The sequence below is a fragment of the Mycteria americana genome, chromosome 3, assembly GCF_035582795.1.
Source record: "Mycteria americana isolate JAX WOST 10 ecotype Jacksonville Zoo and Gardens chromosome 3, USCA_MyAme_1.0, whole genome shotgun sequence".
Lineage (NCBI taxonomy): Eukaryota > Metazoa > Chordata > Aves > Ciconiiformes > Ciconiidae > Mycteria > Mycteria americana.
Window position 1 is genome coordinate 39,332,741 of NC_134367.1, and position 24,924 is coordinate 39,357,664.

The following is a 24,924-nucleotide window of genomic DNA, read 5'->3' on the forward strand; positions in this document are numbered from 1 at the left end:
TCAGAAGAGTGAGGCTCTGGGTCAGGTTTCCAGTAAGGACAGCAGGACAAAAAAAAACCCCTAACTGATTAAATTTGGGGTGGATCAGGATATGAAAGGAGACATATGAGAGAGAACCATGTGGAAGAGTGCCAGCTGTAACAGGAGATTGGGCTTAAGGGATGGAAAATTCTTACAGGTGAATTCTAGCTCTTTCAAAAATGCTTTCAAATTATGCTCTATGGCCAAAATAAAAATGATTAATACTAATAATGGAACATTTGCTTCGTAGAGTAAGAGACAAAAATCCACTTTAAAATGTGAAATGATACACAACAAAACAAATAGCCCATGTGAGATCTTTTTTACCTACTTGTCTTCTGGTAACTATAACAACAAATTGCCACTAGTTTCTACTTTAAACAAAAATTTTCTAGATTTGGTGAAAGCTAATATACTCTTGTGTAAATGGTGACTCTTGCTGAGCAAGTGTCAAAATCTAGAAGAGGAGGAAGGTGCAGATTGTAATGCATACCCTAGTAAATCCACAGGTAATTAGAAATATTTGTAAAATAAATCAGCCTTACTATACGACAAGATGTTCTTTTGAGTTCATGTGAACATTGAAAAAACCCAACAGGCTAGGAAATATGTTTTCATTTGCAAATTATGACTCCAATTTCAAAATCCTCAACCCACAAAGATGTTTCTTCATATGCCTGCAGCAATCTAAAAAACACTTTTAAAGACAGGAAAAAATTTCCTTCAGGCTCATTGTTAATATATTTTCCCTCTAAGCATCTTACAGAGCCCTCTGTCGCGCTATGCTCCCAGTCTTCTGCTGGGCTCGCTCATGCCTTGTTTACTTACCTACATGGAGAACTGCCAGAGCTGCCAGAGCTGTGTTTGCTGGGTCGGAACAGACACTGCTCTTTGTACTCTTGAGATAAGAGGTTGCAACAGTCAAGCCGTGTTTGTGCATCTCAACCACAAAATATGATCTTAATAATTACTGTGAATCAACTAAAACAACAACTCGTATCTTCTTCTCAATAGCCATTAATTTAAAAGGCACTCTTAATTTAGTGCATTTTCTTTTTGCTTCACGTGTTTGAGAATATTTATTCCAACAATTTACAAAATCCCTTTTCAGCAACAAAGCACAAGCTGTAAATTGTCCCATACCTCCGTTTTCTTTCAAAGCTCAAACAAAGGACTGTTCTTGCCCTTCTCTTATTAGGTCCACATAAATCAAAGCCTGGTAAAGGGCAAGTCTAGTAATCTGAGCAAACAGCCTACACTAACTACACGATTGGATCGTTACATGTCGTGCTTCCCATTAGTCACAGACAGAAACTTTTGACAAAGTTTACAAAGAAGTTGAGAGCAGAGCCGTTGCAGCATGAATGTACTCAATAAGCCTGTTAATCTAGGACTACAACACGCAGAGCTGATAGAGCACTGACTGAATTTCTTTCTCCCCTCTTCTTGTTTTACAGCCTTCTACTGCATTTTCACTTGTGAGCTGTGCTGAGCCCTCCCGTTGTGATGGCACAACGATAACAACTGACTCCATGTCTGTCCAGACGTGGTCTCAGGCCTTTCTCAGACACAGCCAGCCCCGTTTCTATACCGGTGCCAACTCAATTCTATATTCTGACGTGGGACTCACAGGGGGAGGCAAGAGACTTCATCTCCCTCCTGTCCACGCTGTGCACCGTTGGCTGATGTAAATTGGCAATGGCTCCATTGAAGTCAGGACAGCTACAGCAACTTTATCGTACTTGACTGTCTGCCCCTCATCTGTATAACTCGGTTTATGGCCACACAGGGACTTATTTCCCAGCTGCACTGCTGAGCAAATGACCTTGTCACTGACAGGAGAGTCATGACCGTTATGATACAGTCATAGTTTTAAAAGTGAGGAAACATGTAGGCACAAGACAAGACGGCCAGCCAATTGGGGTTCTAATTAACTGGTGTCAATGATGAAGGTGTAAAGTCTGTTTCACAAGCCCCTAGCTGGTGGAGCTGCCAGTGACACAAACACATGGTAGAGCCCATCTGCTGCTCTGCCTTCCTGCCTGCACTACAGAAAACCCAGTTATCGCAGAAAGAGATAAATAATAAAACAAAATGCTTTGCAATCTTGAGGAAGTGATTAAAAGCACATAAGTTAAAATGACATATTTTGAAATAAACAGTTTTCTATTGTTTACAATGATAAATTGATTCACATTTCTATCATCACTGAATACAAGCAGGCAGAAGAAGCATCTGTCTCTAAGGACGCAGCACACAGACCTGCACAATCCATGTGTAAGATGATCGGATGGGAATGGAGCTTGTGCCACTGGACACAATACGGCAGCGAGACAATAACATTACTGCCGCGTTTAAGAGAACGCCATCTGAACGTACTGAACCACAGAACCACAGGATCTGACCACAGCAATTGCTGTCCATAGTAGGAAAAACGGCACGCTTTGATGTCACAATCAGGTATCGGAAGACACATATGTTGCTACTGAGCCGTTAGCATGTGGACCTGCAACATTCCTCATATTCTGTGAACATTGCCTAATGCTCCATGGTGTCTGCTGTGAGGCAATTCAGCCTGCTCTGAAAGAATAAACCAAAGCAGTCTAGTAAAGACAGAGTTGCTCAATGTTTCTGTAATTTGTCCATCTGCGGATTTTGCAGTGCTTCTGCGACAGTGATACAATGGTAGCAAGAAAACCTGAGGAGGAAAACCAAAAGGAATGAGGCTGATGAGCTAATGCAGTACCTCAAACAAGTTACCTGTCATTTATAATGGAGCACAGTTGGCTAGGAGAGAAATGAAAGGATGCAAAGTCTAAAATTGAAACCACAAAGTGATGCTCTGGAGGAACGAAAATGAAGGCAGCAAAACAGAAAGAAAATTACCGAAAAGCATTTGTATTTAAACCCAGAATGTTTGAGTGCAGAAACATCTATTGTAAATTTTAATTGAAGTTGCTCCTTATATATAAAAGTTTCTCTACACAGAAAAGTAAAACGGAGGTAGGGTAGAACTCGCCCTTCAACTCACAGGGTAATACCAGTATAGCTCCCTGATCAACCCACCTGTTATTATTACTCAGTTTATCCTAACATATTCCAGTGGGGATTTAAACTAAGCTAGAAAGCCACCCTAAATTTGGAATGAAAATAACCCCATTAGGACTCAATTTGGTATGCCAATTGAACTATCCCAGTTAAAACTTGTTTAAAAGAAGTAACAAGCCCTACACTAATATAATCGCCCTGTGACCCAGTAATGACAGAAACAATATTGTTGTCTGTCGTTGCGAATGGAGAGAACAGTATTGGTCTGACAGATAAGCATGTTTTCTGCACCACACCAATAGCCATCTTTATAACCCGATAGCATATTAGAATTAAAGCTGACATTTTTAATATCTTCTTGTTGCCATACACTATTTGGAAACTGCACATTAAGAAAGAATGCACATCTATCTCAGTTAATGTGACTTGGGGACTTCTTAACGTCATTGCTGATTTATTATTATTACTTTAAGACTAACACTGTGCTTGGCACTACAGAAAGCAAAAATTAAGACACTTTCTGCAGTGAAAAATCAGACTGTAACAGATTAAACATGCTGGGGAGAGAGGGCAAGTGATAAGAAGGACCAAACATTTTCTAAGAACACAGCTTCTAGGCCAACTTCTATCTTGGTGCATGCTTTTCCACCTGCATGGAGATACTGTCTGCACACTCCAAAACTAAACAAGCTTTCTATTATGGATGTATTCAAACATGGTATTTAGACTAGACTAAAATGTACCACTAACTCTGGATGTTAAGAAAACAACACAGTAACTAAATGTACTTTGTACTTGCACACCTTTTCAAAACGCTGATGTCAACAAGCAAACGGCATCATGCTATTCAACAAACAGAGGAATGGGGGCAAGAGCAGTGATAGGCAAAAGTCAAGGAAGGACCCTTGAGAGGAACTCAACAGGTTTTCTGAGCCCAAGCCCATTGTTTATGAGAGCCCATGGTTCACTGCTAAGATAATCCTGAAAAAAAATGGCCAAGTTTTGCTTTTATAAAGCAGCTAGAATGCAAGAAAGTGTCAAATGAAGCTGTCACACCTCAAATCCACTACTGGCTCAGTAGGAAAGATCACATAAGAAATAGGAAGGACGAAAAAAAAAGCCAAGAAAGTTGTCTCCAGAAACAGGAGTTCTGAATAATGTATTGCCTGGTACCTGGGAAAGTATCAAAACCATATTTTTTCTGAACATGGCCAAAGAAATCTATTTTCAAATGGAAACCCGTCTGAAGCATTTATATATTATCTTGTGTGGTCTGATATTGTCCAGATAATGTCAATGGTTAAATATTAATGGAGCTCTCAGAGCTAGAACCAAGGGAAACATGACACTAAGCATGGCAAATTGCTCTGCCCCTCGTATAGACACAGACAGGCAACTGTGGCCAATGGGAACCTGGGGAAGGAAAATGTCCCCAAATGGGAGGGCAGCTGGAACAGAAAGATTTATTCTTTTTCTTTTGGGGACTTCACAATTTCTGCTTCCAATTGTTGTGGGTCAGCAGCTGAGCACCCACCCAGCTGCTCACTCACCCCACCCCATCCCCCCCATTCCTCCACCAGCATGATGGGGCAGAGAACAGGAAGAGCAAAAGCAAGAAAACTTGGGGGTTGAGACAAAGACAGTTTAGTTAAGTGAAGGAAAGAGGAAAAAAACCCCAAAACCAAGTGATGCAAAGGCAGTAACTCATCACCTCCCACAAGCAGGCTGATGCCCAGCTATTCTCTGAGCAACCACCACCTTGAGGGACACCCCTCTCCCCCTTTCTTCCTTTACCCCCAGTTTTTACTGCTGTGCATGATGCTGTATAGTACAGAATATCCCTTTGGCCAACTCAGGCCAGCTGTCCCCACTGTGTCCCCCCCTCCTAACTTCTTGCTCACCCTTTTTTTTTTTCTGTTTGGATACCTTTTTGTATACATTTTGAGAACACAAGACTTGTCATTGGGGGAGATGAGGGCAGAGTGGGAAATAAAAGAGAAGGTTCAGCTGGAGTCAAAACGCTGGTGTGCTACAGGCACTTTTGGAGCCACAAATCCAAACCACAGCACCATATGGACTGCTATGAAGAATGTTAACTCCACCCCAGTCAGACCCAGTTCACCAACGTATATGGTAAAAAAGAACAAGGAACAGCTTTAAGCATACGTAGGCAGAGGGCAAGCTCCTAAAAAGTTTAATGTTTTAAGTGTACACACTGGGCTTAGCACTCTCTCAGGATTTGCTTCCTGAGCCAGCTGCAGCACTGACATCGTAGTAGCATGACTGAAGCCATTAGCTCCTACAGGTGAGCGACAGACCAGGCAGGATGGGGCTCATTTGTCTTTCATCTCTGGAAGAGTTTGTTTCCCCAAAAAATACTCCCGGTGAAATGTCTGCACTCATCATTCTGAAACCATGTATGTTACCAGAAGCAGATTAACTCTTTATGGCCACAAATGAGGCAGGACATGACAGAGGTTGAACCTCAAAAGCATAAATATTCTCTGACCTAAGATTGCTCCATACATGCAAAACCATAACAGGGGTTATTTAAATAGGTTGGAAGAGATTTTAAAGTTGGAATATTTCTGTGTGATACAAATGCCTTCCATCTACAAATTGCTCAGTCATATTCTGGGAAGCTGAAGCTGTCACAGAAATTAAGCAGAACAAACAGTAAACTCATTTAGAAAATATATTTTATTCATAAAATGACTAAACATTGGTGCATAGACAAAATATCTTGGAGCTAGATAATTTAGTCCCTGAATACAAAACTCAGAATATTTTTGTTCTTCCTTCAATACTGAAAACTAAAATAACAACAGAAAAATAAGATAATATCCAGACTGGATGCTGGGAGGCCTCAGCTACTTGTCTTTGGATGTGTAAAACCCAGAGATGGTGTCCAACACTTTGTGGGGTCACTTCCTACATTATGATCATTTCACGAGTAAAGGGCATGTTAACTTCCCTTGAAATTCAGGAATTTTCAAGGAACTCTAAGATTACTCCCTCCAGAATCCATTCTCCCAAAATATAGCTGTTTTCCAACAAGGTAGCATCTTTTTATTTTAAGAGTTTAAAGATGGACTTTGAAAAAGCCAGCCTACATAAACAGGCTCTCTGAGAAAAAAATTTTTTTTTCTGTCTGGATACCTTTTTGTATACATTTTGAGAACACAAGAATTGTCACACCAGGTCAGATAAACCATTCCAGTACCTGACTGATTTGCCAAGAGCAGTTGTTTAAGGAAAACTGGATATAAGTGAGGCAGATATGGGATAAGAACCTGGAGGGATGAGGGGTCCAAGAGAGATGGTTGATACTGAAGGATCTCCTCCCTCTAGCTCAAGAGCAGTCCATCCCAATGAGCAGGAATTGAGGCAAAAATGCCAGGAGGCATCTTTCCTGCTCCTTATCCTATGCACTTATACCATCCTGTTCTCCTGGACAAGGAAGGCAAAAATTGCTGTCAACTAAGTGTTGAAAACCAATAATGTAACAGCTTCTGTGTTCCATGGAAATGCACTGTCACTCCTGTGGAAGGCAGCTGAGCATCCACAACAGAGAACGACAATTTAGAGTAGCTGCCTTGACTTGCTACAAGTATCTTTCACTTCCAGCAGTTTCTGGAAGGCCAGCCTTCACACACATGCTCTTTTTTGAAATTGAAGGAATGATTATTCCAAGTAACCACAAAACCTTGATTCTCAAAACATTATCAATTTAAAAAAATTCTACATGAGGTGTAGGAATACAGAAATTGTCTTCCCTCTCTCTCAAGAAGGAAAGTAAACCGTAATGGGGAAACAATATACATGATAAACATAGAAGTTTGACAAAAACCAGATTTTATATCTTAAAGTTGGACCTCTAACTTTACCAGAACAAAGAAAGTAAAGAACTTACATTAGTACCATGATGTTAAATATTTTAAAACCTCTCTTTGTTACCAGTTGTGAATTTTCCTAAGGACATATAGGTCACTATCAAACACTGTGGGATAAAGGTAGTACTAAGATACACATAGATAATTTCTTTTTGGCAATGAAGAGATCATAACAGTCATCCCAGCTGGATGTGACAGGAGTGACAGGTAAGTCACGCGTAGAATGACAAAAGTTAACTCTCTCTGTCTTTGGTTTTGAAACACATCCAGATATGAAGCATAACACACCACACCCCCATTTTGTTTTGTATTGCCAGTGGATTTTTTTCTGGAAGTCACACCATTGGAAGTTATCTGTACATTTCTGCTGAAAATGAATTTGAGAATAGTTTTCAACACAGGTATCTGCATTCTTCACATCTTCAAAAAGGCAACCTGTAAAAGGAAGCAGAAAAAATACCGTGATTAGTCTCAACACTGCAGGTAAAACAAAGATGTTTCACTGTATTAACTGAAATTACATATTATAATCATATTTTCATTTTAAAAAAATAACATGCTAATGTAATGAGAGAGCAGAGGCTATACTTGAGAGCAGCGTTACTTTCCCACCACTTTTCTACCTGATATATGTCTCCCCAAAATTCCCAAGCTTACTCTTTTTGCTCAAGCACTGCACTTGTTGCTGAACTACATATCAAAACCTTTCTTTTTTCCCAGAATAACAAAGCACAAGGTGTTCATCTTGTCTAACTTAAAAGGCTATTTGATAGTATTTTGAAAATAGCTTAGATTAAATCTTTGATACGTTCCCTGATTTGCCTGAATATTAGCTTGTTCAAACAGTGCTGTCGCTCTAAGTGAAATCCTGAGTCCAAAGTCAGGATGAAAAGTCCTGATGAAAAGTTCAAAGTCATAAAGAAAAAATGCCTTACATTTTAAAATGACCAGGAACCAAAATCCTACCCTAGGGGAGAAGACAAATACTTGCATAAGATCAGAAGACAGCAAATGATGTGCCTCTTCTTTTTAGGGCACTAAGTGGACTGTCATGTCTAACAGGTATTTAGAGGGAAGGTGATCTACCAAATACAAGAGACCTACAGGATTTCTGGTGTCCCAACTCATTTGTTCTTGGTCACATGCATGCAGCAGTTTGCCCTGCATGGTTTTGGTTCTGTTTAGCCTTCTTCAGAACCTGTAGGATACTAACTCAGAAACTTAAGTTAGCTGACTGGAAACACAATCACATGTCCAGATTCTCATCTGCCAAGGAGATTGCTTCAGATATTCAATTGAGAACTTTGCTGATCACAAGGACAGAAAAAAAGATGGACAGATGCCACCACAGAGGGGGGGGGGGGGGGGGGGGGGGGAAGACTACCAGGTTACACAACTGTCTTCTGAAAATATAACCTGTTTCGCCTACCCCATGAAAAACACACAAGAAAAAAAAAAAATTTGAGACATACACTTCCTCTTTTTTCTCACCAAGACCTTTCAATAGTCACTTAAATGAAGATTTAATTACCTGTAATAATTCAATTACCGTCAATTACCACTTTGGATTTTCAGAGCTGACCCTCAATCACCATTCTACTTGATACTGTGACTAAAGAATGCATGAAGCATGATCAACCAGAAGGAATTGAAGTAAAGCATAAAATATCGCTGAGTGTTCAGAACAGAGGGCAAACAGAGTAAAAACATTTATTTTGGATCCTATGCCCAAAGAATGTTTAAAAGAGTTATACGTCTGCTGTAGAGGATGCAAAAAATTAAGCAAGTTTTAACATGTCTAAGAGGCTTCTCAGAAAATCATTCATACAAAGGATTAATGTCTAAAACAACATGACTACAAGGCACGAATGGGACATGGCAACAGTAATTCTTGGTTAAGAATGGAAAAAATGAACTGATCTCACTTCCCGAACGTCTCTTTTGCTAATCCAACACTAACAGCAGTAACCTATTAGAAAGCTGCAATGTTACTACATGGAAGGGTTTGTACAGGTAAGACAACTGTGATCCGCAAAAGCTTCCGCATTTCTGAATCATTCTTTTCTTCTTCCAAACTGGAACTAAAATTCAGAAACAAGAATTTTCATGTAGAACATAAATTTTCAGAAACGTCTGTAGGCAAAGCTGGCCAGCAAATAGGCAGCTGGCCAGGGCAGAAGTCTGTCTGCTTTCCCATGAAAATCTCATCACACTGACATATTCCCACTGAGTGTTTTCATTCAGCTCAATCAGCATTTTCCAACAGTAAGTTGGTACATCAAAAACATTTCTGTCAGTTCAACCAAGGGGTGTTGTAAAACCTAGAGACTACTCATCATGTTGGGAGATTTATCCACTAGGCCAAAGGCTCCCATCCTCAAAGACATAAAATGAAAGGAAAATCAATATGCCTGTTACCTTTCTCATGACTTAGTTGCTCAGATGAACAGAGATAGGTGCATAATTAATAGCAAATGTACAACCTTACCTATGCGGAAGAGTCATAAGTAACACAGGCTAGGGATGAAATCCTGGCACCAATTAAGTCAAAGACAAAACTCACATAGACTTTAACATGGTGAGAAATTTGTCCTTGCATCGCAAGGAAGAAAAAGAAAACTTAATAAAAGCAATAACCATCTCAATACACAAGATTCAAAATTTTAAGCGGATTTTTCTACCCAAGATTGCAGGCTCCTTTGATACACAGGTTTGAGGTATCATTAAAGTGGATATATTTGTTTAATTTGACTACTTGCTATATTTTATAATTCATGAAATACACTTTTTCTCTCCTTTGAGAGGATTATTTGCAACATAATGTTTCCCTAGACTGCCAGGCTCACCTACTGCCCAATAAATTGAAAAACATCAAAACGAATAATTTATCACCATCTGTATTTATATTTACCACCAATGTGAATGAGAAGAGCACATTAGATCATCCCTACAGTCAACATAGCCAACAAAAAAAGGGATAACACATGGAAATCATAAGCTGTTTAAAACACACCTGCAACACATGAAGATATTTGAGAACAAAACCAACTGAAACTAAACCACTTACAAAGTTCCACCTTATCCAACGTTCAGTACGAAGCATATAAAATATTTATCACAACTGCTACTGTAGATGCTCTTGGATCTCTAAACAGCAGTAAACCATATGTTCTACATAACAAATGAATTACTATAGGTTGGGAAAGTGGGACTAGGTGCTTCTCCCCCAGTTCTCCATCTATTAGGATACTTTCTCTGCAAGACAGACAACTACTGGTCTTCTCCAGGTCTAGTAGCAATTCTTTCAGCAAAGACTGCAAACCCAGTATTTCACTGCTACTAGTGCACTTTGAAAGAAAAATAATGTGCTGAACAGCTATCTGATCTACAAACTAAGGTTTATCATTAAATTCAGAATAAAAGTCAGTTCTCTGATCAGTTTATTCAAGGATTTTTTACTGACCTTACCTCAGCATGTTGTCCCCTTCTTAAAGCACTCAGGATAGCTAATATGAATCCATCATTAAGAACTGATTTTTGTACTCTAGCATCCTTACTTCTGACAGGAGACATTGTTTTTTCATTTCCTCTCAATTATTTCTGAAGATTATAATCTTATTCTATCTCAGAGTATCAAGTGCATCTCATCACTCCACCCCATTAGTTTCCACAGAGCCAGAAGCTGCTAAGACCTCTGGATAATGAACAAACATAAACTGCACATTTTCAAGCATCTTAAGAGATATCAATACAGAGGGAGCAGCAGAGCACCACAGACATACAAATGATATATCTTACAAAATAACTTTTTCGGTAAACCATAAAGCAGCAAAAACTTTGTTAAAAGCTTTTGGAGCCAGGGAAAGTTAAGAAATCCAGGTTCTGATGTTCAATTCTAGAAGCTGTGCTCTCTTAGCTTTCCCAGGAAAATGGGAAAATGCAAAATGTCTGGAGTATGCTTAAGTTTGACTACATGGGAATGGTACTGAGAACTGAGAAAAGCATCCTGACAGAGAGTGTACTTATGTGGTCAAACTTTGCAACAGGTTGCCCAGACAAGTTGTGCAATCTCCATCTGTCTTTTGTATATTCCAAACCTGACCGGAGACAGCCCAGGGCACGCAGCTCTGGCTGACCCTGCTTGAGCGGTGGGGTTGGATGGGGCAGGCTCTAGAGATGCCCTCCAGCCTCAGACATTCTCCGACTATGTGACAATTTTCTATGTACACACACAGCGGCAAGTGAAACAGCAGCACTATGCTGGTGGAAACTTTTACTATAAGCTACAAAAACAGAGGCTGGCAATATTCTTTCCTCAGCAGGGAGAAGGTAGTTATGGGGTTATAAGTTTCAGTCTTTCTGAAACTTTCTAGTAACACTTTATTTTATAGAGTGTTTCATCAAGCTGTACCTCAAAGCATTTTCCTGACTTCATACAATAAAAATCTCACGGAAAACAGCGGGGTAAGGACATTTCCTACTGAATTAAGCATCCAGTCACAGAGTAAAACACTGAGGAGTAACAGGTGAAAGAAAAAAGTTGTAATTTCAGAAAATATTTTAAAAGCTACGGAGACCTAATGAACTAGGGAACTAAAAGAAGGTGGTTCCAGATGGCAGAAGCTGCTGGAAAGAAACCTCTTCTACCCAAGCGGTAACACTGGGTGAGCGAGCAGAGCGGATGACTGCGGTAAGAGAAGCAGAAGCGTGACTAGAGGCAGCTAAACAATATATTTTAAAGAAATGCAATCTGCAAATCCAGTGCATACAATCTGTCTTGTGGAGCTGACAACAGAGAGGAAACGCAGCACTAAGAGAAAATTATTTTCTAAGCTAAGCAAAGGAAAAGCAGTTCAATCTTTCAGTCAGCTGCAAGAAGCAGAAAAGAAGCCAGATCCTCATTTCAACAAAACAGGAAAACAACCTGTATGCCAAAAGATGCATTCCCATGCTCTAACACAATCTTTTACACTGTTCTTATGTTTGTATTCTCTTTAAAGGAGACCAAGTGAATAGTGCATAAATAAAGATCTCTGTGTATGTCTCTCAAAGCTGAGGACACAGAATTTCTAATACCTACATCTCTCCCAAGAGCTAAACAAAAGTAGGTAGAAGATATACTACAGAATTTCTCTTCAGTATTAGAGAGGGAATTGTACTTCTGTTTACTCCTGCATGATTATAGAGGAAAATAGTGGGTTGAAAGTAGTTACATATGCTTCGGTTTCAGCGGAAGAAAATGAACCTATTAAACCTATGAACGCTTCCTGAAATATGACTGCTCTGGTTTTGCTTTTCCATTGCACAACAAAGAACAAAACTCCACCACCAGGCTCAAAACTGAAGCTTAAATGCATAAAAGACATTTTACTGTTGTCTTCTTTGAACATTAGACCAATTTTTAAACACTACCATACACAGTTCATAATGCTACATTGTGTTTTAGAAGAACACAACTTACATGGCTATCTTAAATCATATCTACTGCAAGCAGACAATCTGTACGTAAACAGATACTCATACTTTAATCCTGCACATGTGCTAGTGTGAAATCAGGCGTGATTGAATGACTGCAGAGGAAACGCTGATTATATGCCAATGAGGCTACAGCCTACAATCAATGTCAAATGCTGTATTCATTTCCACTCAAGGCTGACAGGTAATCAAGCAATACCATGCCATCCATGTGTGCAGGAAGAGAATAACCTTCCCAAAGAGACATGGACAGCTGTGGGCAGACCTCTGCTCCTAGATCCAGCTGCGCTGGTGAAAGACATTAACTTCACAGGCTCAATGGTATCCCTCTGCTGCAAGTTACTGTTCCTCTCTCCCCACAAAACACCATTTCAAACTTTCTACCTAGTGTCTGGTGAAATCAGACTGGTATGCTAAACTCTGGTCTGCGTTAACCACATTGATTTATCCTAGAAAAAAGAAAGGGAGGGCTTGCACAAACAATTCTGCTGGCAGATCACAGGGGAGAGACTAAGCTCTGGTGGAAGCAAGAATGAAAAGCTGAGAATAGTGTTTTTTTCCACATGTACAGCTGGATTTGGACGATAACGTATACTCAAAGCCTCAGACCAAAGTCTAATTCACATACAGATTTGTATTGCCACTAAAGCTATGGCGAGTGCTAAGTGTTATGGTTTAAGCCTTAATAATTACATCCAGTACAACTGCTTGGGTGGCTGCAATTATAGTGCAATCAAGATGCCCTGTACATAGAATACACCTCTACCTTGAAAAAAGAATCAGAGAAAGTGATATAAACATGCTTGTGTGAGTATAACTGAGCCTACATGTAAAGCCCCCCTGCCCCGTATTTAATAATCCACTGGTACAACTACAGCGACAATATGCATAAACACGCAGAGAAGGCTATAACCGTGCCTGATACATTTCTCACTCCTGTAAAATACAGATCAAGGAGTCAGATGATTAAAGCATCTGCACCATGTCTAGGTCCCAGCTCTATAAATATCTGATTTCTGATAAACTCTGCTCAAAGTTTGGTGTTCCCACAGCTGCTGACAAGGGACGGAGGAGCCAAAGGAATAATGCCTTCTCTGAGGTGCAACAGTGCTCTTCCCATTCCTGCACCACCACCAGAAGCAGCGACATCTTATAGCCATTACCATTACCCTGTGGATTAGCAACTATTGGCAATGGCTGATTATGAATAGCCACATTAAAACTTAACGGTTCGCCTGCCTGCCCATACTATACAGTTTACATATTTGCTCTCACCTAACAGGGACCAAGTTCACTGATGCACAAATAACCTGTTCCAGAAATATGTTTTGGCACCAGTGTGAATGAATGGACACAAAGCAGATGGCATTAGATGAGCAGAGACATGGGAGAACACTAACTGCTATATTTACATTCGCCCCCACTGAATCCACAGACCCATAAAAAACCAGCTTTTTCAGACTGAATGCTACCAAGCTATTGCATATTACCCCTACATCTGAGGCTGCTCCTGGGAAGTGCAAAGGCATTTTTAGAGGAAATTGGAGAGGAAGGCAGCATATTCACTACTAGAAGAACGAGAGGAGCCAGAAATGGCCCTACCTTGCCAGTGTAGGATTATTTGCCTTAAGATGGCCTCCTGGTAGCCTGCAAACTCCCTGGCCCGAAGGGAGTACTCCAGCTGCGAAGCTGCCCGCTGTTACACTGATGTTTAATTCTCATTTTTCTACACTCCAGGTTCTTGGGATGATAGCTGAGTGTTAGGTCACTGCATGCCTGTTTCCCCTATGCCACAGAGGCCATGTATGTAGACTTGGCTGCTCTAATATCCCCTCCACAGCCAATCAACGGCAGCCACTTATCACAACGTGTCAAAAATAATTGTTTCAGGTTCTCTCAGACAGAGAAAGTTTCCCAACATGCTTTAAATGCCATGCAGTGAGAAGTCTGGTTCTGAGTATGCATCAGAACATGAAAAAGTGTTTTATACAATTACCCTTCCTTGGCATTTTTGGACTAAGCAAACTGAGGAACCACCAGCCTCTGCTCAGAGCAGCAGAACTTCACACTACTAGGCTGGTAAGTCTTAAATACTTTACTGTGGAAAACAAACAATTTCAAACAAAAATGTCACTAGAGGAATATGAGTCCCTTGAAAAGGTAACTAAAACAATACTACAATACTACAGATTGACTGAACAGATAGAGTTGGACAAGCCGAGTTTCAAATATTTAATCAAATAAGAAGCTAAAATTTAGGGTCAGTAAAAAAGCCTTCATGACTATCACGCTTGAATTCCAATGGAGACAGAAACTAAAATATATCCAGAATACTCTCACAGCCAAACATGGCAGCACTGTGCTGCGCAGGACTATGTGGTGATGGCGATAATGAAGTCAACAGAAGAACAGGCTGTGGAACTGTGTTATCCTGACAAGCTAAAACCCTGCCAATTGGGTTGAAGAATAAGGGTATGTGGAATGGCAGCTTTGCAATCTGACCCACTAACCCCTACGAGGCTCAGATTTGGGTGTGGAGGAGAGGACATTTTGTGAAGGACTCTTACCTCACTCCACAGGAGGTCAAGGTCATTCTTTAGCATATATATTTGCAAGGAATTTCCTATCTCAAAGAGAAGTTGTTTCAAGCAGCTCTAAGTTCCTACAGGAAACATATTTTTGGTCAGTGCTACACTACCACAGAAGCAGAGGAACACAGGTGGCAACAAAAGCTGGGGAGTACTTGGCTTCAGTAGACCTATCATCTAAACAGCCAAATTCCCCAGCGCTTCTAGGAGAAGGCTGGGGAAAGGCTTCCCAGTCTTCATTGCAGGAAGAAACTTATTAGGAGAACGTCACCCTGATAAATTACTTTCTTCTTCTGTCCAAGCCGGGGAAGATATAAAATACAATCAAAACAGCCAAGCAGAAAGAGAACTAGATTCCTTTCATTCAATTGCTAGTGGAATTAATCATAACCAAAGCAAGGATTTATTTTTTAAAGATGATTTCTCAATCTGGTAATGCCCCTTCAGGATTTACGAAACAAACCCATCTATAAATCAGCATGCATTCTTTCAACTAATCCTTCCTAAAAGTATTAATTTCTTATAAGAATGAAGCTGGATTTGAAATGTGACAGAGATAAATGAGAAAAAGCAAGAGATTCCTCCAAAGTTCCAGGCTGTGCATGTGCACTGCAAACGATCTCTTTGCTAACGTAACAGTTGCATGCTGAAACTTGCCCAAGCTTTAGAGGGAAAATTATAAGCAGCTGAAAAACCAGTAGAAAATAAATCTCTGAATGTTTTTATTTTATATGAAGACAACCTTTTTTTAAATTTTATTTTAGATCAAGTAGTTTTTTGTGTGAAAAAAGGAAAAGGTTTTTTGGGTTGGTTCTTTTTTCAGGTTAAGTTGAGAATGCTATTAATCTTTTGTTTCTTTACATCTAGATATGAGAAGCCCCAAAACTTCATGGCTTTGTTTTGTCTTTTGCCAAGGCTTCCTCATTAGCCTATATTACTTTTATTTCCACTGCAGATGTTAATGATGGGTACCCACAAGAAGTAAGACAGGCACAGAAACAGCGGTATTATTTACCTTTGTTAGTCTTAAATACAGTTTCTCTCTTGAATACAAACCACAGTGGGGGATGGAAGTTAGTACTAAAGTTGCATTGCAATTACTGATCCAAAGCGAACCAGGCTACAAAACCCATGGAATTTAGGATTTTCTTAGTCAATACCAGATGATGTTTCATTTTTACTGTAGTAATTACTATGCCGAACTTCACAATAATCAGGCAATCAGAGCAGCACATATTTTTCTGCATCAAGTTGTTTTAAACTGCTGTAGAAAAGACATTTGTTTAAGCACATACATGTATGGGCAGCTGGGAGACACATGTTAACCTAAAACAAACAAGGCACTGTAAGCTGCTATGTCAATTTACAGCATGCTAGCTACATCCTAAAGGTAGAGACATGTGAAGAAATTAATCCTTGGCAAATCAAACTGGAACATATGATGCTCCTAAAAACTTTTTAGCCCCACCAAAGGTGTTGCACAAGGCTGAATTAGAGAAGGTTGTATTTGCCACCCCTTCAAAGACCTGCACTCCAACACATAGCCCATCATTTCACACTTTCACACACACAGCCTACCTGTCACAGCAGGATTTGCTCTGGTACAATTTCCTGAAAGTCATGTCAGCGTAAGGCTCTGGTGCATTTTTGCAGTTCTTGTACCACTAGATTTCTTTGTGCTTTTGGGAATCTGTTTCAACTGATTAGCATCAACAACACCCAAGCACAGTTGTATCTTCCCCAGAAAGGGAAAGGAGTGGCACATTACTTCTGCTGTAGTATCCAGCATCTGCAGCTCTTACAGTATTTCAGCAATGAGGAAAAGAATGAAAAAGCCTTGAACAAGGCACTATGCATAGTCTGATGTCTTTTAAAAGAAAGGTCTAGATAGCGAGATATATGGATTTATTTTGTTGACCACAAAGCAAGTAAATTGTGTACCTAATTCCAGAAAGACTAAATAGGGCCAACTAAGCAGCAACATAATATCTCTTCGACAGTATCATCACATCACCTCTCTCAAAAGTAAGCTAATAAAGTATGGTGCATGTCAGGTGTGAGACTGGAGACCAGTCAGCACACTATGCACTTATTTCTTTGACAAGTTGCTGGCCTACCCAGATGTGCGATGTTCTGGTCATTTGCATGGCTGTTGCTCTCAATTAGATGCTCTTTGGTGGTATTCTCTGCAATATAATTTACGAAGCATCCTATCTCAGCAAAATATCCTGTTACTGTACTCCAATCCTATTATGCCTTAAAGAGAGGGAAGCGCTAACAAATGTTAAAGAGAAGCATTGGGTTTGGGTCTTTACTAGACAATAACACGCTCAGATGGATTCTAAGCTGGCAAATTTCTCCTTCCTTCCTCTCCTTGTCCTGTCCCTTTAGCCATGAAGTATTGTAGCAAACTCTAAAACAGGAAGGTGACTTTCAAGTGCTGCATCATCCAAACCAGAAAAATTAATAATATAGTCTTCTATTACCAGCTTATTTTTTCAGCTCAAATCATCCCTTCACCATAAACCAACATTTCCTCTATTATTCCCTAATATTGAACCATTCATCCCATTAACTCAAATCTACTTTCTCCTATTTCTAACCACCACCCTTAACATTCTTCTCCTCACACCAATCAATCCTTCTCCCCTAAACCCACACAATACTCCTTCCGTCAGGATTTACCTCCAGCCTGGGCTATGGCTCATATACTACGGTAGGAGACGAAGTCCCCACATAGTCTTGCTCACACTGTTTCCCTAAGAAAAGCAAGATTACTAAAAAAATGATTATTTGTTTCCCAGCTGCAGCAGCAGGTAAAATCTGCAAGCCAGAATCCCCTTCAGCACCTGGCTGGAGATGCCTGTTTCTTGTTTGTGTTTCTTGTCTTCTCCACCCTCTCCCTTAATAGGAGAAAAAATAGCAGGCTAAGATTATTTCAATTTTAGAAGTAACACAGTGGAAAGCTAAAGAGAACAAGGAACTGAAGTGGAAACATAAGGAGAAAGGAAAAGAAAGCAGAATCTCTTGCTAAAACCTGAAGTGTAGACAAGCATTCGCACTAAATAAAACAGGTAATTGGTGTGGCACATTATCAAGGCTTTCATACAAGTACTAACTAAAAAAAATGATTTGGGTGTCCTCACGCTCTCCACAACTCTCAGTGTAATAGCAACACAGTTATCTGCAGGATTCAGGACCAGGAAGACACCAGAGCAACTAGATATTCATGTTGTAGGTCAATGCATTTTTTAATTTTAATTTAATGAAAATCAATCTTTCTCTCTGTCTAAACTTCGCTACCTGTTAAGAGTCTGTTTGAGGCCACTCGTAAGACAACCTTCTCATCTCTTACACCAAGATGCTATAGAAAACCCAACAGACAGGTAAAACTGACACAAGAAACTATGGAGCATCACCAGAGGTCACCTGCTCTGTCTTCAAACTGACTGTCAGGAAAAGGTCTATTAATAACTATTGTGCAAAGTGCTTTAAAAACAAAGAGGCAACAAAGAAACAAGCAAACCACTTCTGGTTAATACTCTACCTGCTGATGGCCTGGCGGGAGGAGTTCAGGTTTATTTTTGCTTTAATCTCTAAACTGTGTTTCTATCCAAAAAGAAAACCTGCCAAAACCTGAAAGCTAAGAAATGGTCTATTATCTTCATTTCCTGCAATGTTTAGAGTTAGCAATGACACAGAAACCAGTACACAGACATAAACTGGGTTTGTAAGAGTCTCCCTTGGCAAATGCTACATGAGCAGTGCACATCGTGATGTCATGTTGAAACTGCTGGGATATCTTGTCCCATATGCAATGTTGCCACAGTGTAAGACATGGCCACCTCCTGTATGCACATCCATTTCTGAATATAATAAAGCCAAACACTACCTGAAGTACCATTTGAAACACCAAGAAGATGTGGGCAGGGGGCAGAGGGCGCATGACACAGAATGGATGCATTAAAGAACAACAGAAATAAATGGTATCTTGTAAGGAGAGGTATTCGGTTATGTGCTCACATTTACATGTAATTAATATGGTCCAAACAGTCAATCTACCATAACTCAAAAGAACGAGGTAGAGGAGATTAAAGGAGAATGTGGCACTGTTAAGTAACACTTTGAAACTAGATAGTTTGAACAGGTGTCTTCATTGGGTTATCTTTTGAAAACTTTATGGAAAAAAGCAAGTTTGAAAAATTAGCTGCTTAAATTCTCCCTTTGCTTCCTGGCAGTTAAAACTGGAGTGAGAATAAATACCTCCCTGCATGAGGTATGAGGATTAATTTGTTTGTGTGTATAAATGGGTATTTAAGTATCAACTACTATTTTATTTTTAACACCTTATTGGGACTACTGCATTCCTACCCGAGTTCAGCTTTTGGCAAGAGATTAGGACTGAGTTAAAATGGGAACAGGTGTTCGGAAGATGATATGGCTGTAATAAAAGCGCTAACCAAGAAGATGAAGGGAAAAATAATTTAAATATGGCATTCGTTTGTATCCTGTGAAATAGAGAGACAACCAAAACAAAATGCAAAATCACAACTAGGGGATATTTAGGAAAATGCCTTTGCCTACTGTGATTCATTCCCAGGGGGACACAGTCTGAGCAGGGCTGTCCTTTGGTCCCAGGTCATCCTGGTTTTGTACAATCTCATTATGCTTGTTAGAAGGCTAGGCATTCAATACACAACAGTTTCACTGCTTAATGCTGGTTGGGTAATAAAACATTTTCAAAGCCTCAAAAGGATGTAGGAGTTTAAGGCCACTATTAGTGAGATTTGAGCTCCTAAATTATATCAGGTATTTTTACAGTGTGGATTTCTGGCCTCTCAGATCCTTACTGCCATTACTAGGTCAAACTGCTTTTTATTTCTAGGGATTGAGCATGTTCTTTTGCCAGCTGCAGCCAGAAGAAAAGCTGAAACCATCCTTTTTAAGGCTCAAACTCATGAAAACAGATGTTTTCTTAGTAAAAAGAAGAGTTACTGACCTTGAAGCTTCATAAGAAAATACAATATTCACCATTTTTAGAATACCTTTCCCTCAACAATAAGATAATTTCATACAATAGTAAAAGCAAATAAAGCAATGATTTTTAAAAGCAAAGGTTTATGGGGGGAAGGTGTTGCAAGATGTATGGTGTTTATTATTACTTTGTTTATTGCCATACTCCATGATGGTTTCTTATAAGAGTAGGACATAACGTACAAAATAAAGAAAATTTAACTACAGAGATACAGGTAAGACACCCACGTGCAGCATGGGTCCTCAGCTGTGGGAACTCCCAGCATGGTTGACTCTCAAAAGTCAAAAGTTAGAATGAGAATATCATAAGAAACTAAAATGGTTGTGTAGACTATAGTGAAGTCCCTTAAGTCTTTCAGTATGAAAAAGCTTTCCTGTGGCCTGTGGAACAACTGACTGAAGAATGTAGCAATGTAATTTCTGCATGCTAGATGTTTATTTTGCTGGTATTAAATTATTTTTGCATTTTAAGAAGGTTTAATACAATTATCTTTGACTTCAGTACGTTTAAGGTGCATCCTTTCTAAGTATTTCTTGTCAGTAGTCACCCATGAGCGAATTAGTCTATTAGATTTTCAAGAGACAGTAAGGAAGGTTTTGAAATGACTGACAACAGAGGATTATCTCTTTGAAAACAATACTGAAGAAAACAATTTTGACCTGAGACAAATTCACACGTCCTTTTGATTCTAATGACTTCATCAACAAGAACATGGTTATTCAGAAGCTGAACTTGGCCCTGTATCATTGATTCTGCACACACATTTGAACAGCTCTGAGCAGCTCCATTTAACTCAGTTGTCCAAGGGAGGCAATTACTCATGTGGTGAAGTGCTTATGGGAGTCAAATCCAGACTCATAAATGGCTTTTGGATTCCTGCCCCTGACAGGCATCAGACAACTTGAAATACTTACTCTCTATCAGGACAGAATTGGAAAATTCTGATGAATGCATCAGTTAATGATAATTTCTGAAGCCACTGGAAGAAAACAAATTGCCATTCCAAAAGGAAGGGTTGTACAAGGAACCAAAGAGATTTTAAGACGGAGCTTGACTAATTGATATGTGACATGTTATCTGCAATAGCAGGGGACTAAATTTAATGAAACACAAGAGTTCACGTGGTCCTAGCTACAAACCACACCAATTACTGCAAGTCTATGGGGTAAAAACTGATCACAAAAGCTAGGACAAATAGCTGTCAACACAGGATCCAGAGCTAAACCCTTTCTTGAGTCTTTTCATCAGATTCCCATCCCAGCCTGTCAACAGAGCAGCAACAGTGGGAAATGCAAGTTAACGCTCTGCAAGCAGAGGTCAGACAGACCTCACTCTGGCACCAGGACAGTAACCTCCACTGCAGGGACAGGACTGGACTTTTGAGACAATGACCTTTTACATACCCTAGCATCACCAGAAGATTCTGAGTCTCAGAACCCTGACATCCTTCCTCTCAATAAACCTCCACTATCAAAAATAGGAAAAAAAACCACCCCAGGCATTTAATAATTCAAAAGCAAACCCTCATTCCAAGCACAGCCTTTTTTTCTTTCTCGCCAAATGAAATGTCAAAGATTATACAAAGATCCTAGTATCCTTCACTAATGTATTTCCCCAGAGAATTATGCATTTGTTTGGTGGCAGTTTAAGCAATAAACAAATGCTCTTGCAAACTTCCCCCCCTGCCGTGTTGACTCAACTGTTTGCACAGCTGCATAGTCACTGGATAACACAGAAGGAGCAGAGGGAAGAGACAAGGTTACATGAACAAGAGGCCGGGGAGATGGAAGGGCTACCTTAAACCAGATAAAATAAGTTGCTGCTGAATATGAAACTACCGCCCTCAATACCACAGCAATTTGAGCTAATGTACAGGCCATTAAAATACTCAAAGTTATAGGCAATGTCATGTGAATGAACACTGAATGGACATGGTATTAAAATGTTTGGAAACACACCCTGAAAGCAGCGTGTCCTGTAGACAGCTTTTCATGCCTTTCAGCCTTATCCAAAGAAGTCACATAAGCAATACAGAAGGCAGCTTTCTCTATCATATCATATTCTGTTACTTATGGAAGTTATTTTCATGTCTGATTTATCATGGAAAACATAGGTAAATGATCCCATTTGTCTTCCCTGAACTCCAAGTGGCACTGCCTAGAAAACCCAGACCTTTCCTCTCTCCAAAGATCTCCGTTATTTCTTCTGAACTGTGAGGAAGAGTTCCCATCCTTCAAGATGTTAAATGTAAAAAAAGAAAAGCAAACAGAAAAACCTCAGGCATTTACATACATTTAATCAAAACCACCAATCCCATCTCCCAAGAAAACCCTCAGAGGATTTATGAAGTTGAGCACAGGTTCATCTATGCAACTGTGTACCCTGTCTTCTTCTACCACTCTTAGTTTATCTACTTCATTTTAAATAAGAACTTAACAGCTCTGAAACTGAGGCCTGTATGTCCATCATCTACCACAGCAGATACTTGCACTGTGATGGAACCAAAGGCCTCACAAGAAAGAAATTACTGTAAGAAATAAGCAATCTCCCTTCACAGACAATTTATGCAGCTCACAAACAAACTGCTCCTCCAGCATTCATCTTCTGCAGCCTGCCTTTCCTGTCCACTTTTGCCATGCTTTGATTTAAATTTGAAAATAATCTCCTTGGATCATGCACCATGCTTTTAATTTTTCAGCCAAGTGCTATGCACAGCTTTTGTCTGTAATAGTAACAGATTGCCCAAGGACACACACACGATGAGTCATGGAAAGAGTCAGGATTTCCTGGCTCTTAATCCGATGCTCAGACAAGGCCTCTCATGTTTCCAATTTTCAGGGGCCGGCAGATGGGGGGAAGAGAAGAGAAAGGAAGGAAAAAAAGATGGAGAGAGACTTTTTTAGATAAGCAAGAGAGACAACCAGAAAAAAACCTGCACAAGCTCTTTCCCTTCTCAGTTTCAGATGACAGATGTAACAGTAATCGCAAAATCTGCTGAAGAGCTTAAATCTGGTTTTAAAAAAATGCAATGGATAGAACAGAGGAAAAATATTAACGGACAGCAAAAAGACACAAAAATTTGACGTTTCTTCAAGCAGAAACAAAATAACTGGTTTGCTCAACAAGCCTGGAAACGGAAGAGAAAGGAATTTACATGCTTTCAGGGCAAGGGGACTTGGGAATATTGCTCCCAAATAGGAGGGTGGGTAGCATCATTAGCGTAGGCCCACCCCAGAACTGTGAAAAAATCTGGGGGTTGTGAACATGCAGGTAGGTGATGAATCAGCTCTCACTTGAACACACTTCAAAAACACTTTGTGTGTTACACGAGTCTATTTAACTTGGGAAGCCGGTTCCCCCAAGACCACCTATAATTAGCAAGAGATGAGGAACATCCAAGAGACAAATATAGATCATGCAGAGGTGATGTATCAGCAGCCTGAAAGTAATTAATATCCATCCTAATAATGCCACCTACTCCAAAAGACTGTGCAACAGTTTACAAGACCCATAATGTCACAAAGGAACAGGAAAATAATTTTTCATCCCCACAAAAGTAGGCCACCCGTCATATTCTGAAAAGAGATCCAAGCAAAAAAACAAATGAATTTTGAGACAAGTTGTACTCATTTATCACCACACAGCACAGCTCACATGTGGGCTTTGGCAGCACTCTGGCTAACTGGCTGAAATGAGACCCATTTCAAAATAAAACAGATGTTAAAACACCGGTGCCAGTAAAAGACATTAACTGCAATTACACATATATGCACACATGTATGGGATATTTAGGGACTGCCTGTCCCGGTGGGCTGGGATAATGAGATTATTTAGAGTCTACTGCCTCAGGATACAGGTAACTCAAAGTCTATGCATTTTGTTACTATCTGTATTACAGCAACAGCAAAAAGTCTTGCTGTATTCATGACAAATATTTGCACTCCCAAACTAACCCTCACTGAAGAGATCTAGAGCAACATCAAACCGGTACAGCCAACCCTACATTGCGGGAAAGGAGATGGCTTCTTTGGGTCTCTACTCAATCTAATTAAATTATTAACTGCAATGACAGCCATCACCATGAACAGCAAACTGTTTTAGCAAAGGATGAGAACCAAGTGAGCCAGGAGGTGGTTCTTTCCAGGTTTTTAATGAGACACAAGCAGTAAGTAGCACAGCATTAGCCTGTACATCGCCAGAGGCCCTGCTGACAAAGGACACAGAAAGGCCGAGGTATGCAATGCCCTCTTTGCCTCAGTCTTTACTGGTATGACCAGCCTGCAGGAATCCCAGGCCCCCGAGACCAGTGTGCAAGTCTGGAACAAGACGACTTACCCTTGGTGAAGGAGGACTGGGTTACGGAACACATGAAGTGGACATACATCCGCATCAGGAAGAGTGTTGTTAGCAAGTTGAGGGAGGTGATCCTTCACCTCAACTCAGCACTGGTAAGGTCACATCTGGAGTGCTGGGTCCAGGTCTGGGCTACCCATTACAAGAAATATACGGGCTTACTGAAGTGAGGTAAGGGCTAACAAAGGGCTAACAAGAGGCCATGAAGATGACTAAGGGATTGGAGCATCTTTCATATGAGGAGAGGCTGAGAGCTGGGGCTGTTCAGCCTGGAGAAAAGAAGGTCCAGGGGGATCATATCAATGCGTATAAATACCTGATGGGAGGGAGTGAAGATGAGAGAGCCAGACTCTTCCCAGTAGTGCCGACTAACAGGACAAGAGGCAATGAGCACAAATTAAAGAGCATGAAATTCCTTCTGAACACAAGAAAATACTTTTTTACTGTGAGGATGGTAGAACACTGGCACAGGTTGCCCAGGGAGGTTGTGGAGTCTCCATCCTCAGAGATA

The 24,924-nt window shown here is 40.1% G+C and overlaps 1 protein-coding gene across 1 annotated transcript in view; it reads right to left on the bottom strand.

Moving 5' to 3' along the window:
• Window positions 1-6,578: 6,578 nt before the first annotated feature.
• The window catches only part of UBE3D (ubiquitin protein ligase E3D), an 83,922-nt gene continuing 65,576 nt past the window's right edge, over window positions 6,579-24,924 (bottom strand). The window contains exon 10 of the mRNA XM_075498272.1: window positions 6,579-7,397. Coding sequence (XP_075354387.1) covers window positions 7,377-7,397 — 21 coding nt within the window. The 3' untranslated portion in view covers window positions 6,579-7,376. The remainder of the gene's footprint in view (window positions 7,398-24,924) is intronic.